Raw genomic sequence first — 14,644 nt, forward strand, 5'->3', positions numbered from 1 at the left:
CTAGATTTCGCTGTCCTGCCTGTATGATAAACTGGGCTAATATTACCATGTTTGCCATCATTCCTGATCATCATGTAATCATATGGTAGAAAATGTGGCTGCATGAAGGCAATGATCTGTAAGACTGACCGCACTGATTGAATCCCATAGGACTGGCCTGGGCAACCTTCAGCTGTTGTGAAACTACAAGTCCCAGCATGCCCTACCACAGTTTTGTTGTTAGGGAAAGCTCCAACTGTGGCAGGGCATGCTGGGATGTGTAGTTTCACATTTAGAGAGCCACAGGTTGGCCAGGTGTGCCATAGAATGTTCTCATTCGGCCCAAGCACTGAATAGACTGACCTGTCTATCATGGCTGTACATGGGATGTAGTTATGTGACCAGCGGTCACAATACTGGCCACTACATCCCGCCCGCTCAAAATCCCGCTGGTCGACTATTCCCACTCGTGGGTGTCCACAACACCCATAGAGTGGAAATAGAACCTGTGGCGAGCCCGCTGCGTGGGGAGTGCAGCAGTCACACATACCCATCCCGCTGTACACATATGGAGCAGTGTAAGACCAAGACCCAGCTCAGGCTGGAAGGCCATATCTGTTCGTGTATGGATACAGTACCTTTACTGCTGATTCCAATGGCACTTTTTGTCTATTCAAAAGAGAGGTGTTAATAGACTGTAGAGCAGTCTGGAGGACATAGGAACCTGTCAGAGCTCCCATCAGAGGAGGTCATTTGCAGACTGGCACATTTTCCTGGGCATGTATTGTTCTTGGGAAGGAATGCAGCTCTCCTGAGGGATTGCTGAGATGGTAGGTGAGTAATGAGTGTCATTTGTGTCTCTAAGGGTTTGGCTCAGTTTCCAGAAAATACATTAAAGTTTGTGAGGGAAACTACATCTAGAAGGCGTTGGTGAGGTCTAGTGTGTATTTTATGCCCCCTTCCCTTTCTATACCTGTGGTTTATTTTATGCACCTTTTCTCTCCACGTGCAAACTGCTACCTGCAACACTGTGTATAAGCATATTGTATATGTCTGATTGTAACATGTTCTTCACTGAAAACAATGTCCTGCCAGTTTTAGAGATGTTTCTACAATGTGTATAGGCTGATATATAAGAACAGCAAACAGTGTGGTCAGTCTCATTTATAGTAACCAACTCAAATGATAAGTAATAACCCATTTATTTTATCATTTATACATCTGGGCTCTGCTTCTTTCCTCTAGATCCATCAGCCCCTAAATCTTGCCGTGATATCCAGTGCCAGTTCGGAGCAAATTGTGTGGTGGTTGATGGAATTGCCCATTGCGAGTGTCCTTCCCCCCTCTGTCCAGAATCTAATATGACAAAGGTAAGAGTGTAAGGTTTTGTGGTATGTGGCATTACAGGGTACCAGTCACACTTAGCCAAGGCAGCCATTTTGCTGACTGATTTAATAGCAGGTGATTGCAGCCCATCAATTCCCTGGAAGCTAGTGACATCATGAAGGTGATAAGCTGTAGATTTATGTATATTGAGTTAGGCCAGAAATTGGCTCCTCTTCTGTGTATAGAAAACTGTTACATGTCTATATTATTTTAGTTGTGCAGCCGGGATGTGGGCAGCATACGGGGATTCGGGATGCCGGCAGTCGGAATACCGACGCCGGAAACCAGTCACTGGTCAGAATGCCGATGCCGGGATCCCGACATGGATCAAAATGCAGGCGACGGAATGCTGACTGCTGGCATCCTGAACAAAGGTATGCCAGGGCTCCTTAGGATCAGGCTGCGGGGTCGAAAATAGGCTTAGGCTGGGGGGGTGGGGTTAGGGTTAAGCAGTGGGGGGAAAAGGTTAGGTTTAGGCTGTGGGGGGGGGGGGGGGGTAGGTGCCAACGGGGAGGATTAGGGTTAGGCTGCGGGGGTGGAAGGCTTAGGTTTAGGCTGCAGGAAGGGGGGGGTAGGTTTAGACACCACGAGAAGGGTTAGCGTTAGGCTGTGGGGGGACAGGACAGTTAAGGGCCCTACTGACAGAGAGATTTCCCCAGCGATGTGTGCTGAGCGGTCTAGCACAGACCGCTCAGCACACATCTCTCCCCCGCTCAGCACAGCGCGATGTGCTGAGTGAGGGGGGGACGGATACCGGGGGCCACTCATTTCACCCAGCGACCTGCTAGATTGTGCCTGCATGGCCAATCTAGCACTGGCGATAGCGACGCATGGGGCACCCCTATACACTGAGCAATGTTCTAAGCAATCTAGTTAGATTGCATAGAAATGAGCAGAACATTGCTCCGTGTATACCGCCCTTTAGGGTCAGGCTGCGGGAATGGCGGGTTAGAGGAGTAGGGGGTTAGAGTTAGCATACTTACCTTCCAGGTGTTGGGATCCTGCGCGTCGGGATGCCACTGCCAGTATTCCGTCCGCCGGGACCCCGATACCATCCTGTGCAACCAATATGATGTTTTTATTTTTAAATATGTGCAAATGACACCACTGCAGAGATCATTGTTTCCGGTAGGCCAAAAAAGCTTTATTCACTCTCTCTGATCTCCTAGGCTCAGAAGGCCCTAAGTGTCTCAGAACCCACGCAGGCACACTAGGAAAACACAGATTTCATGGACATTTTATAACACACACGGAAACATATAGTGCATGTATCTTTGTGGAGTATGATGTGATCAGATGCCTGATTGTACCATACGCTATGTGCTGTGTTTATTCTTACCTGCCCTCAGTTCCTTCTAGATTCTAGTCTAGAATAAGCACGCTGCGGACATACCATGCAGTTTATGCTTTATTCTTCTTTCTGGCTCTTGCATATTCTGCACAGATTGACTATTTAAATTCCCCAATGTCACCTGTATCTGTATTTCAATGTAAATTCTCATTCTTCAATCTTACAATAACAATATATATTTAAATTATTCCTTAGCACATTCTTTATCATCTTAATCCATTAGTTTATTTCTGCCTAACAGTACCTCTTCACCTTACATCAAAATCACAGTAATTGAATATGTAAAATTACAGACTGAGAATCCCCACTACAGCCCTACATCTGCACCGCTCCACCTACTGCAGAAATAATATTTATATATTAGATACTGGGTAAAGGGAAAGAGGATGGGAGGGGGGAGAGAGGGGAAGGAACGCTCCATTCTGTCTGCTGTGTGTGTGTAAAGTCACCAAGGCTCATTTATGACCATACAAAAGTGCGCTTCCACAATGCAAACTCTTTGTGCAATCACAACCCTACAAATGGTGTGCCAGCTTACGGCTGCATTGGCTGCATCTGCAGGAGACAGGTTGGCATTTGCCAATGGCAGGAGATGAATAAGCCATGCTACATTTGGATTGGGTGCATGGTGAATGTGTCTAGTTTTGTATTGCACAGAAAAAACAAAATTACATTTTGTGGGGCATGAATATTCAAATGAGGGGGGGAGACTCCTAGGCTTATTAGTGGGTACACAGCGTTTTTCTCCCTGCAAAAAACGTAATACATGCACCTGCTGAATGACGGCCTAAACCAGACCTGTACTTTGTATTTCTAGGTGCACTAAAGCCAGATACACAAAGTGATGACTGTCATAATAAATAGTCACATTTGAGGCCAAAATCTTTTTTATTGACAGGTAATATCAAAAATAGTAAATATACACATACAGCACAAATACAATATATGCATATAATACAGTACATCAGGTAAGAAAAACAGCCACAAGTAAGCCAGAGATAAAACAAAAACAAATACAAAGAGATGTGCAAAATCTGGAAAATACAGACATAGTATATATAAATCGTCGTTTTGGGTATAAGATGTTGCATACTGTAACCAAGGGAAGTTCAAAACGGAGCACCAGAGTCTAGGACTTCTAAATTTTATCACTTAGTGGATTGGAAGCATTTCCGTAGGGCCTCCTTAATTGGCGGGGACAGAGTGTGAACATACGGGAGCCATGTGTCAAAATGTTTCTCTGTCAACTTTTCTTTGTGAATTGTGGTGTTGGTCCAGTCTAAGTGAAACAAATATGAGACTCTAGGATGTAATAGGGAAATGTGAACGGATTCCGAGGAAATCCATTGAGAGAGTATTGTTTTTTTTGCGGCCGCAGCCAACTTGATAAGTAAAATACGATTCCCTCTAGTCAGTGTACTAGGAGAGGGTTTAGGGTATATGCCCCAAAATGCCCAGATTTTATTAATAGGGAACTGGATTTTCAGCTCGTTTGTAATATATAGTTGGAGTGCTCGCCACAGTACCTGCACTTTCGGGCAGGACTACAAACAATGGACTATGGGGGTCATTCCGAGTTGATCGCTCGCTAGCAGTTTTTAGCAGCCGTGCAAACGCTAAGCAGCCACCCTCTGGGAGTGTATTTTAGCTTAGCAGAAGTGCAAACGAAAGTATCGCAGAGCTGCTACAAAAAAAAAAGTGCAGTTTCAGAATAGCTCCAGACCTACTCCTAGCTTGCGATCACTTCTGACTGTTCAGTTCCGGATTTGACGTCACAAACCCGCCCAGCGTTCGGACAGCCACGCCTGCGTTTTTCCTGGCACGCCTGCATTTTTTCAAACACTCCCAGAAAACGGTCAGTTGACACCCAGAAACACCCTTTTCCTGTCAATCACTCTGCGGCTGGCATTGCGACTGAAAAGCATCACTAGACCTTATGTAACAATACATCGGCCGTAGAGAAAGGACGTCGCGCGTGTGCACTGCGCCGCATGCCCAGAAGTTCCGCTTTTTCACTTAATCGCTGCGCTGCAAACATTTTTCACTAGTGATCAACTCGGAATGACCCCCTATGTCCGCACTTATAGCAATTAGAATTAAGGGCATCTTCGATGAGGAACATCCGTTTAGGTGTGAAATAGGCCCTGTGCAGTATCTGCTGGTGCATCTCCGAGTATGAGGTCGATACCAGCATTTTATCCAAAAACACATTGGCATCTAGAATGGATTTTAGCGTGAGATCTGGAAACTCCAGTTGCCACAGGAACAGGCCAAGGAGCCTCACTTCTATCCTATTTTATTTACGGGGATGGCTCTATATTGGAAGTAGATTGGACATTTTTTGCAAACAAGCAGATTCAGGCACACCTGCCGCCATTTCCTTTTTTCCAAAGACCCAAGTGGGGCAGCACCCTAGGAAGCAAATCAGGTCCACTGTTTGTTTTATTCTTATTTGTAGTTTGTAAATGAGCCGTCTTGTCTCTCACAATGTACTGCACACAGCAGTATAGAGAGAGGAGGAACTGGTGTTGGTGACAGACATCTGCATGGCATTACAGCATGATGAACTGTGCATCTTACTGATTGCTAAGCAATATAAATCAGCCAATCGACATGAAGTTCTTAGGGCTACAATCAGATAAATCACAATGGGTCTGTATTCTACCATTTAGACATCTGAGTCACAGGCAAAAGCAAACGCAGCGTGTATTGGCGGTCACCCGTCTGCTGCTTTATGCAGATGTCCTACCAGCCCCTTCCCTTGTGTACCTCCAACCTGCTGAATGTGCAAGGAATGTGACACCCACTACTGGTGCCCGTGTAATACCGGTTGGCGCACCCTTATACGCCACCATCGTTCACACCATCGAAAATTGAAGCAGCCCTATGGCAGGTGCAGTTTCTCTATCTAACCCCTGCCTCCTGTGCCTGCCGCTGTGTGTCTGGAAATGCAGCCTCTTGCATTGTCATGCCGCGGCACTCCCATAACATGCCTACTTAACGGCACATTTTTGCGTGCACTGCTAGCTACCGCTCAGGAACGGGTGGTCTTCAGGTTGCCGAATGTCGGGATCCCGGCGCACAGTATACCGGCGCCGGAATCCCGACACCCGGCATACCGACAGATATTCTCCCTCGTGGGGTCCACGCCCCCCCTGGAGGGAGAATAAATAGCGTGGCGCGCGTAGCAAGCCCGCAAGGGGCTCATTTGCGCTCGCCACACTGCCGGCAGTCGGGCTCCCGGCGCCGGTATGCTGGTTGCCGGGAGCCCGGCCGCCGGCATACCATACTACACCCCTCAGGAACACCCAGCACTTTTATGTGCACATTCTGAGTAATGCATAAGTCATAGGGGTCATTCTGAGTTCAGAATCAGGCCTTCTTTTCCTGACTGTAACATACGAGTGTGCTGTTCATGTACAGTAACTGCCTCTGTTGTTGGTTTTAGGTCTGTGGCTCTGATGGAGTAACCTATGGAGATTGGTGTCAATTAAAAATCATTGCTTGCAGACAAGGTCGGACCATCGTAGTAAAGCACACTGGACCCTGCCAAGGTATAGTGTATGAGCAGAATTATTCCTGTTGACTAATGTATGTTGTTCCTGGAGTTGTTAAGCACCACATCTCCATGAATAAATGCTTGTATTCAAGGTTGTATTTAACGTTTATATGCTGCTGTAGGCAGATCAGGAGAGTGACGCCATAATGCGCAGCACTTATTCTCTGGCTCTCACCCCCCCCCCCCCCCCAGACCATATGCTCACTGCAGGTGAAATACAGCAATGTTTAAACTTTATTAGTTCATATTTTGCATTTATTATTTTAATATAATCCCCCGTGCTGGTTCTTTTATTTTGGAGGCACAAAGTATCTGATTTCATGGTAACATAATGGAAATTACAAGTTCCACCTTCAAACACTGACTCTAAAAGCTGGAACGCATACTAATCCTATGCAGGTAATGGTATGGTTTTTGTGAAGGTAACTGGTGTGGATGGGCAGAGCCATCTTAACAGCATTGTATGCCGTGGACAAAGCAATGTACTGGGGCCCCTATCCAACAATGACGGGAATTAATGAAAATAAAATCAGAAATGACACATCTCGTTCCATGCCATCTTTCCATATGCCTCCATACAGTGAATGGCTTTCAGCACTTTGGCTAGTGGACAGCTCCAGCCACCCACCAATTAGCACGCCGACAACCATTCCCTGTGGCTGCAGGCTGGGGTGCAGCTAGAGAATGAGGCTGGCTGCTCTGATTGTGTGTAACTCACAGTAATTCACAATCAGAGCGGCTGGGCAGCATTTTCTACATGCCTCCCAAGAAGCTCCGGGTACATTAGCCTGGGCAGGTGCCCCCCATCCCAGTCCGCCCCTACATGAAGGCCCCTAGAATCGTGAGGCCCTGAGTAGCTGCCCAGTGTGCCTAATACATTAAGATGGATACCTTGCAGTATATTACATTTTGATGTATTTCACTGAACAGAAAAAACATGTCTGTGTGGTCGCTGATATTCCATCAGTATACTGTATAACTCAGACGCCGCTCCAGCCATATCCAGACTAGTGCATTCCTGTCCTATGTCATATATGCAACACATGGAAATGGAGACTGCATACCTACAGACCAGCAACATTAGTAGTTCAGGTGATTCCACCTTCCATTGTGGCTTCCCGTTCTTATTGTCCGTTCCCTACAGTTCTACCTGACATTTAATGCAGAGCTCACATGCAGCATTCCTCCCGCCAGCATCCATGCTGCTTAGGCTGATCACTTCTTATCTTTGTCTTCATTATTCTGCACACCGCACTTTACTTTTTAATATTTCAAACCTCCCACATAGCGGTATTTCTCCAAAGTCCCAGACTCAGGCTTATTAGGATTTGTATCTCATCCCCTCCTTATCTCTGTTTTACATTCACAACACTTTTGATCCCCTCTTGGAAACTTCCAATAATTTATCGTTTATTACTGCCCATATGCTCCTTTATATATCAGTGAATATCTATTATTACCATTTATTTATACGGCACCAATATACACTGCAAATACCCTCTCCCCTTAAATTCTGCCACATGATTTCATCTACCCCTTCTTCAGACTTATTGTAACTCCCTTCTTCTTTCTTTCTCACGTCTTTTATCTCTCCTTCCATTTCATCTTCTTCCCTTTTTTATCAGACTGTGTTTCTTCTCCTGCACGGCTGGTACAGTGGCAACCTCAGTAAATTGTACAGTATTCCACTAAGTGGCGTGCATTGGATGTAATATTATCGCCCCTTTAAATATAGCAGCCGAAACCCTTGAAAAAGCTTCTTAGTAAATTTATCCCCGTGTGTCAAAGACAAACATTTCTTGGTGCTCCAGCATCTCAGTGCAGTACAGGAGAGGGGAAGGGAACAGATGTTTATTAAACATACACAATTTTTTCCCTGAAGACTGCCACTATCCACCACGAAATACATGTAGGAGAGCTGAAGACACCCAAATCGTACCTTTCAAACCGATGACCACACCTGCACCACCTGAGTTATTCCTGAATTGCAGAATGTGTTATTGGCTTTCTCTGCATTTTTCCTGTTAGCTTTCTTCCTTGTTCTCCACACTGAAATGACCAAAGGTGAGGAGAGCCACAGTTCTGCTAACCAGGGGGTGAGATGTGACATTTCCCTCTTCCCTAGCAAACAGCGCATGGAGATAAATACACTTCACAACAACAGATTGAAATGTCACGTACTGTATTATAAAGCTAGCTGCAGTAAGAGAAAGCATTTAATATTAAAGGGATGCTCTAGTTCAGTTTTTTCTCTCTATAATAGTAAATTATTTGTTACTTTATTCTTGATTATCTGTATACCCAGCAATGATCACACGGTTTCCTTCCTCCCCCATGTATCTGACTGCAGATGAAGGCAGTTAGTGGTCTCCAGGCCCGAATCAGTGATAGGCAATAATCTTGGCGCCACTGCAACTTTATACGCAACGCAGTGCTAATTTTTGCCAATGGAATTTGTACAGAGATGCTCACCAGCTGCGTCTCTAATCCGCCACTTGTGTACAAAGACGCAACATCAAACGGACATCGGATATTAGAACAGCCTTAAGGTGCAGTTGCTAGCCGCGAAATATCCCAGTCTGACTAGCCATCCCCCAGTTACCACCAAGGAACGCCCACTGCAATTTGCTCTCTCTGACCCTAAATTTGTTTGGCGACTACCAGTGATAACCCTCAAGAAGCATGAGTAGTGCGACTCAAACGCAGACTTATAACATTGGCCGTTTGCCACGGAAAGTGACATAGTGCCCCCTCTGAATCAGCCTTCATATGTGGTTTTGTTACAATGTGGAACTGCAAAATCTCTGTGCTGAGCCAGGACATGTCCGTGTGAGTGCACTTGCGATGGTTAGCAATTCCGTAGCCTGAAAAACAGCAATTGCATTTCTGAACAACTTCTGGATCGGGCCCCCAATCCATAATTTATGTTATTGTAGAAAGATTCCCAAATTCTGGTGTAAAGTAATTCAGTTTTTTTTCTCCATTAATAATAGATTTCATTTCTAACGGTTTAAGGTCCAAAGTAGCCTTTTAGCAAAACTGTTACACCTTATACTTGACATGATAGTTACCCTTGTGAAAAAATGTATCTGTGGGCGTCCCCTGCCTCTGCTTGTCTGTAGACTTTTATAACTGAACTATTAGATGTTCTTCATGTAGCTAGAAAAGACCTTGAGTTGGGTCACAAAATGATACCATAAATTTGGCATATAAGTAGAATTACTTGAAAAAAGTGTTCAATATTATAAAGGTGTTTGAAAAGTACTGATTGGCACTTTTTTGCCAAACTTTAATGATTTTGTATGTTGAACCACAACCAGCTGCCCCCCTAGTGATGCCACAAACTGCGTCCCTGTTGCCTACCTTTGTTACTCCTTTCCATGTGTTGCTTCCGCTCCCCTCTCTTTCCCCTCCCACCATCACTCCTCATAAATGAGTCTGAAGTTTAATATGGTTTTCCTTTTTTCCCCTCTTTCTTTATATAATGTAAATTGAGTCTCTTATTCTTGACACATACAGGTATGCTCTCTCTAGGTTGTATTGGTATACTGCTTAGTGATTGTGATATATCTGTATCTTTTCTGTATACGTTGTCTTTGGATCAGAATATTGGTGCTGCCAAAAATGACTGTGTCTTTCTCTTTAGAAACAATTACCATTGCTAATCTTCAGACACTGGCTCCTACTGGGACCCCACCTCCACCCATGGGCCGATCCCTTCCTACACCAGAAACCACAAGGACTCGAGATCCCAGTAAAAAAACAGACTCTTTCCCCTTGGTAATGGAAACTGAGCGACCCCGCCAGCGTTATACCAGCACAGCTAGGCCGGTGACCAAGACACACAGCATACGCACATCCACAGTAAGGCCAGGAGTTACAATGCCTCTGAGGCCCAGTACCACTCTTGCATATGATGAATCAGGAAGCGGAAGTGGAGATGAGGAGCTGGAATCAAGTGGAGATCAGGAACTAAGTGGAACTGAGCCCGCAAGTATGTGTTCTGCTTCATGGAAATCTTCACAAGGAATATAATTGTGCTCATGTCTTAAATAATGTATTTCCTTAGCCAGGATTTGTATATACCATTATCATGCACATTCAGCCTTACATTGTCTGGATTACAAAATTGGGGTGTGGTAAAGGAGATCTACATTCATTAGGTCTACGGTCATTGGGTCAACCCCATATGGTCGACAGACACAAGGTAAACATGGACCATAGGTCGACACTGGAAGTGGTAGACAGGTACAAGAGATCGCCATGACCGTCATCGACACACTTTTGTTTGCCTTTTGGGGTTAGTGCGGATAGTTTAGTCATCTGGTACCACCGTTTGTAGAAACGCGTCCCTCTCGGACTAGTTTTATGGACTACAAGATTCCAGCTATTGTTATGATCTGTAGTTGTAATTATTGTCTGCTTTTCTGCCACAGAGGACAAATTTGAAGGAGGAGATGAGCAGCAGGAGGAAGGTGAGGAGAGAAAGGACTTTGAGGCTACCCCCGTCATGGAGAGAGCTAGCTGCTACAACACACCCCTGGGATGTTGCTCAGATGGGAAGACGCCAGCTATTGATTCTGATGGCACAAACTGCCCGAGTAAGTGATATCTGATCATGGTAGTGTTGTATTTGTCACTGTAGTTCCTGCATGGCAGGGGATACTGATGAGAACCGGGCATTACGGCTTTACAAAAACAGTCTGTGAAAAATATTGTCCATTTTCACCAATGGGTATGGCCTCTGAGGGGTGATTTACTTTTATTTTATCTGCAATCTCTAAGAGATTTATTAAAAATCTATGAATTAATAATATAAGCTGCTAGAGGCAAAGGTTTCTGGGGACCCCTGAGATCAGCTAACTACATACACACTTCTATTGTACTGTACAATTGCCTAACCCGAAGAGGGACCCTGAAAAAAAATAGACAATTCATACTTTCAGAAAGACTATACTAGCCTGTAAATACAGGGTTGGTTTGTTTGGTTTAAATGTAATATCAGCATTTGATGTCGTTTGTTTGTATTAGCCTCCTTCTGCTTTGCCTCTGTTACTGGCAGCTTCCACAGAACTCGCATTCCAGTCTCATAGTTACTGTATTTTAGCCCTTTCCATGATGGAGCAGGAATCCTGACACCTGTACCTGATGAAGATAACACTTCCAGGTCAAACTGCTGCATTGCAAGTGGATGCACATGTGCTGTGACCTGGAAGTGTGTAGCGGCATTAGGTGCAGACATAATTCCTCCTATAGTGTAAAACCCAGGAATCATTAGATTGGGATGTCTGAATTGCTGATCCCTTTTGTCTCTATGATACCTGTAATACATTTCCAGGTGAAACTGTTTAACCTGTTTTACATATGACTTCCTGTTAACTGCCTAATTTGTGTTTTTGTTGCCCAGCTAGTAAAGGCTTCGCTTTAAGCCACTTCTCAATGGAAGTTACCCTGCCTGGTAAAGAGCCCTCTTCAGCCACCTGATGACGCCACATGTACATCCCCACTCTGAGTCAGTTACTAACTTTCCATAGTCCAGCCTTGTGTCATGCTACTAACCCCACTCCAGGCACTGCCCATACTCACCCACCAGGAGGGACTAGGGAAGAGCAATAGGCAGACGTTCTCTTGTTCCTGTACTGTCAGAGTGTTACTATCTGACCTGCGTTTGCATCCTTCTCTATTCTTTCCTCAGAAACTAAAACATTTGAAGGTGTTCTCATCATAGAGGAGCTGGAAGGCCAGGAGGTGTTCTACACCCCAGAGATGTCTGACTATAAGTCAGAGCTGTTTGGCGAGACAGCCAGAAGCATTGAGAACGCGGTGAGTGATCATAGGGCACGGATCAATCAGTAGATCCAGACTGAGAACGCAGAGGAGATAGCCACAGCAAATACATAATAGGATATGAAAAGCCCTTTAGAGGGTCACTAAACCTAAAATGCAAATTGATCTGTGAAAAATGATTTATTAATAGCCATCAAAATAGTTTCCATCCTGTTACAGGCAGTAAATAGCAGATATCAGAAGGTGCAAGACCCCCTTTATGCTCTGTCTCATGTCTTCACCTTCCCTGACCCACCACCTTATATGTCCCTGTTATGTTTCTGTGTGAGATGTGTTACACCCTTAGTCCAGCACTTGCAGTTCTGTGTCACCCTATGAATAAACAACGATGATGATGGTGGGCTGACAAGGGTGGGGGGGCTGAAGCACAAATGCCGGCTAGCCACTGTTGTTTTATAGACCTGGGCTAGCACTGATAGAGGTACATGATTGCCTTAAGCTATGCACAAGGCTTTACCAGTTTCTAGCACCTTTGTGCGGTGGTGTTACCCAACATGTCACTGTCCTGTATCTTTACAGTCATCAGGAAAGAAGGTAGTTATACCCATGGTTGTCTTACAGAAGTCGCAGACAGCTAGCTGTTTCTGCTATCTACCTGTTCTCTCTCACTCATTGTCACCTGTTATTGGACATGGGTGTGGGGTGTACAGTAGCAGATGCACTGACAAGATAGTTCTGTACATCCCCTTTGCAAAAATAACAGACCTCCCATGTTCACCATTGTACTGATATCAATATAGAAAATACAATGCTGATAGCTCTGGGGGCCACAGTGAGCCTAACATGTCTCTACAAGAGGCCAATAGGTTGCACTGGGCTAGAAATCAATCATAAATCATCTTATGGTAAGGTATAGGAATTACAGTACCTTCAATTATGCCAAACGTGCAGCTGCCTTATGTCCACATTCTGCCCCACCACACAGTCCTGCAGTGGCTATGCCGTCAGCCAATTAGGCAATAACAGTAGTCTTTTGTTAATCAAGATTTTTATTTAATGTACTGTATCTGCAGCGGGGTACACTGGTATTCCACAGGGAATAACATCGGGGTGGCTCTTGATCCGAGGCACCAACAGGCTAAAGCTTTGACTGTTCCCAGGATGCACTGCACCGCCTCCTCTATAGCCCCGCCTCCAGGCACTGGAGCTCAGTTTGTAAGTTGGTGCCTGCAGTGCAGGCAGCTAAGAGGTGGGGCTGCGCTAGGCAGCCCTAATAGGAACTTTTTAAGAAGAAAGAAGACTTCAAGGGCCGCAGCACAAGCATGTCCTGCTGACATTCTGTGCTGCGTCTCCATCACCTCCCCCAGCGGCGCTGTATACTCCTGCGCCCTGGTTGCCGGGTACTTGCAGCGGAGGCTCTCCGGTCATCAGGCACACATCACCACTGCTGCTCTCCTGGATCGTGTGGCTGCACTTCCGGAAGGAGGTAAGACTGTCCCTCAGGTGGGACCCGCCGAATTTGCGATCCTGGGACAGCGCCGCTGGCGTAGACACTGTGGCCATGCAGGTACCCCACTATATCCACCAGGGCAGAGAGCACAGGTCGGATTTACTAAAATCCGTTTATTATAGGCTCCATAGTACCCGGTGGTGAAGTCCAGCAGAGGGGATAAGACGCTGACCTGTAGCCCCTCCCCAGCTCCAGGCGCCATCTACTGCAGGTGATCTCGCCCTGGAGCTGCATCTGTCTCTCTCCCTCACCCCCTGTCAGCGTTTGGGCGCCATTTCACAGAGCTGCGCTGATCCTAGGACTGCTGAGCACTGTCATCAGCGCTGTGCATTTACAGGACACGTAAGTATTCTACATTTCGTTTAGACAGCGTTAGTTAAGAACAAGTGCACTACAGTGATATAACAATGCACAGTAAACACTGGATGTATATCTGTTTACATACATATCTCGTCTATGTAGTATTACTAGTCCAGTGCAGTCTTATTGTTTATGTGTAATAATTTCTGCATTGTACCTGTGACTGTGTGTGCCCATAGCTGCTGTGTGGATTCTATTCTGTGTATCACACATATTGCTATCACTATATTGTGTACCCTGGGGAACTAAGTGCGTCAGGGTCTCATATACCATATAGCATTCCACAGGATGTACTGTTTTGTATTTTTCACTGTGTGTTTCAGTCACCTCATACCATTTAAAACCTCTGTGCTCCGCAATTGCAGTCACATATCTTAGGGGGTTTTTGTCAGGTATTGTGCTTGTCTGGCTATATTGTACTGATATGCCCTAAGGCTACATTCCTAATAATGCCTGCTGCGCAGGGCGGGAAATCTGCAGACGCTCCTGCATCATGCAGTGCTGGCGCCACGGATTTACCTGAGGAAATTATTTCTGCTGAGGGACCAGGTACTGGGTGTTCTGCACCCCCTAGTCAGCCCACAGCACCTGTGGCAGATCCACCTTGGGCTGCATTTTCAAATATGCTGACTAAGCTTGTAACAAGACTTACTCCCCCTGTGGGACCTCCTGTGCCATTACAGCCACATATTGTCCCTGTAGTTAATCCACC

At 45.5% G+C, this 14,644-nt stretch overlaps 1 protein-coding gene across 8 annotated transcripts in view; it reads left to right on the plus strand.

Moving 5' to 3' along the window:
• Positions 1-14,644, plus strand: part of AGRN (agrin) — a 709,575-nt gene that overhangs the window by 592,189 nt on the left and 102,742 nt on the right. For all 8 annotated transcript variants that reach the window (XM_063943138.1, XM_063943142.1, XM_063943139.1 and 5 more), the window contains 5 exons: positions 1,225-1,349; positions 6,165-6,270; positions 9,922-10,269; positions 10,712-10,876; positions 11,971-12,098. In XM_063943138.1, coding sequence (XP_063799208.1) covers positions 1,225-1,349; positions 6,165-6,270; positions 9,922-10,269; positions 10,712-10,876; positions 11,971-12,098 — 872 coding nt within the window. The remainder of the gene's footprint in view (positions 1-1,224; positions 1,350-6,164; positions 6,271-9,921; positions 10,270-10,711; positions 10,877-11,970; positions 12,099-14,644) is intronic.

This window comes from Pseudophryne corroboree, chromosome 10 (genome assembly GCF_028390025.1).
Source record: "Pseudophryne corroboree isolate aPseCor3 chromosome 10, aPseCor3.hap2, whole genome shotgun sequence".
Lineage (NCBI taxonomy): Eukaryota > Metazoa > Chordata > Amphibia > Anura > Myobatrachidae > Pseudophryne > Pseudophryne corroboree.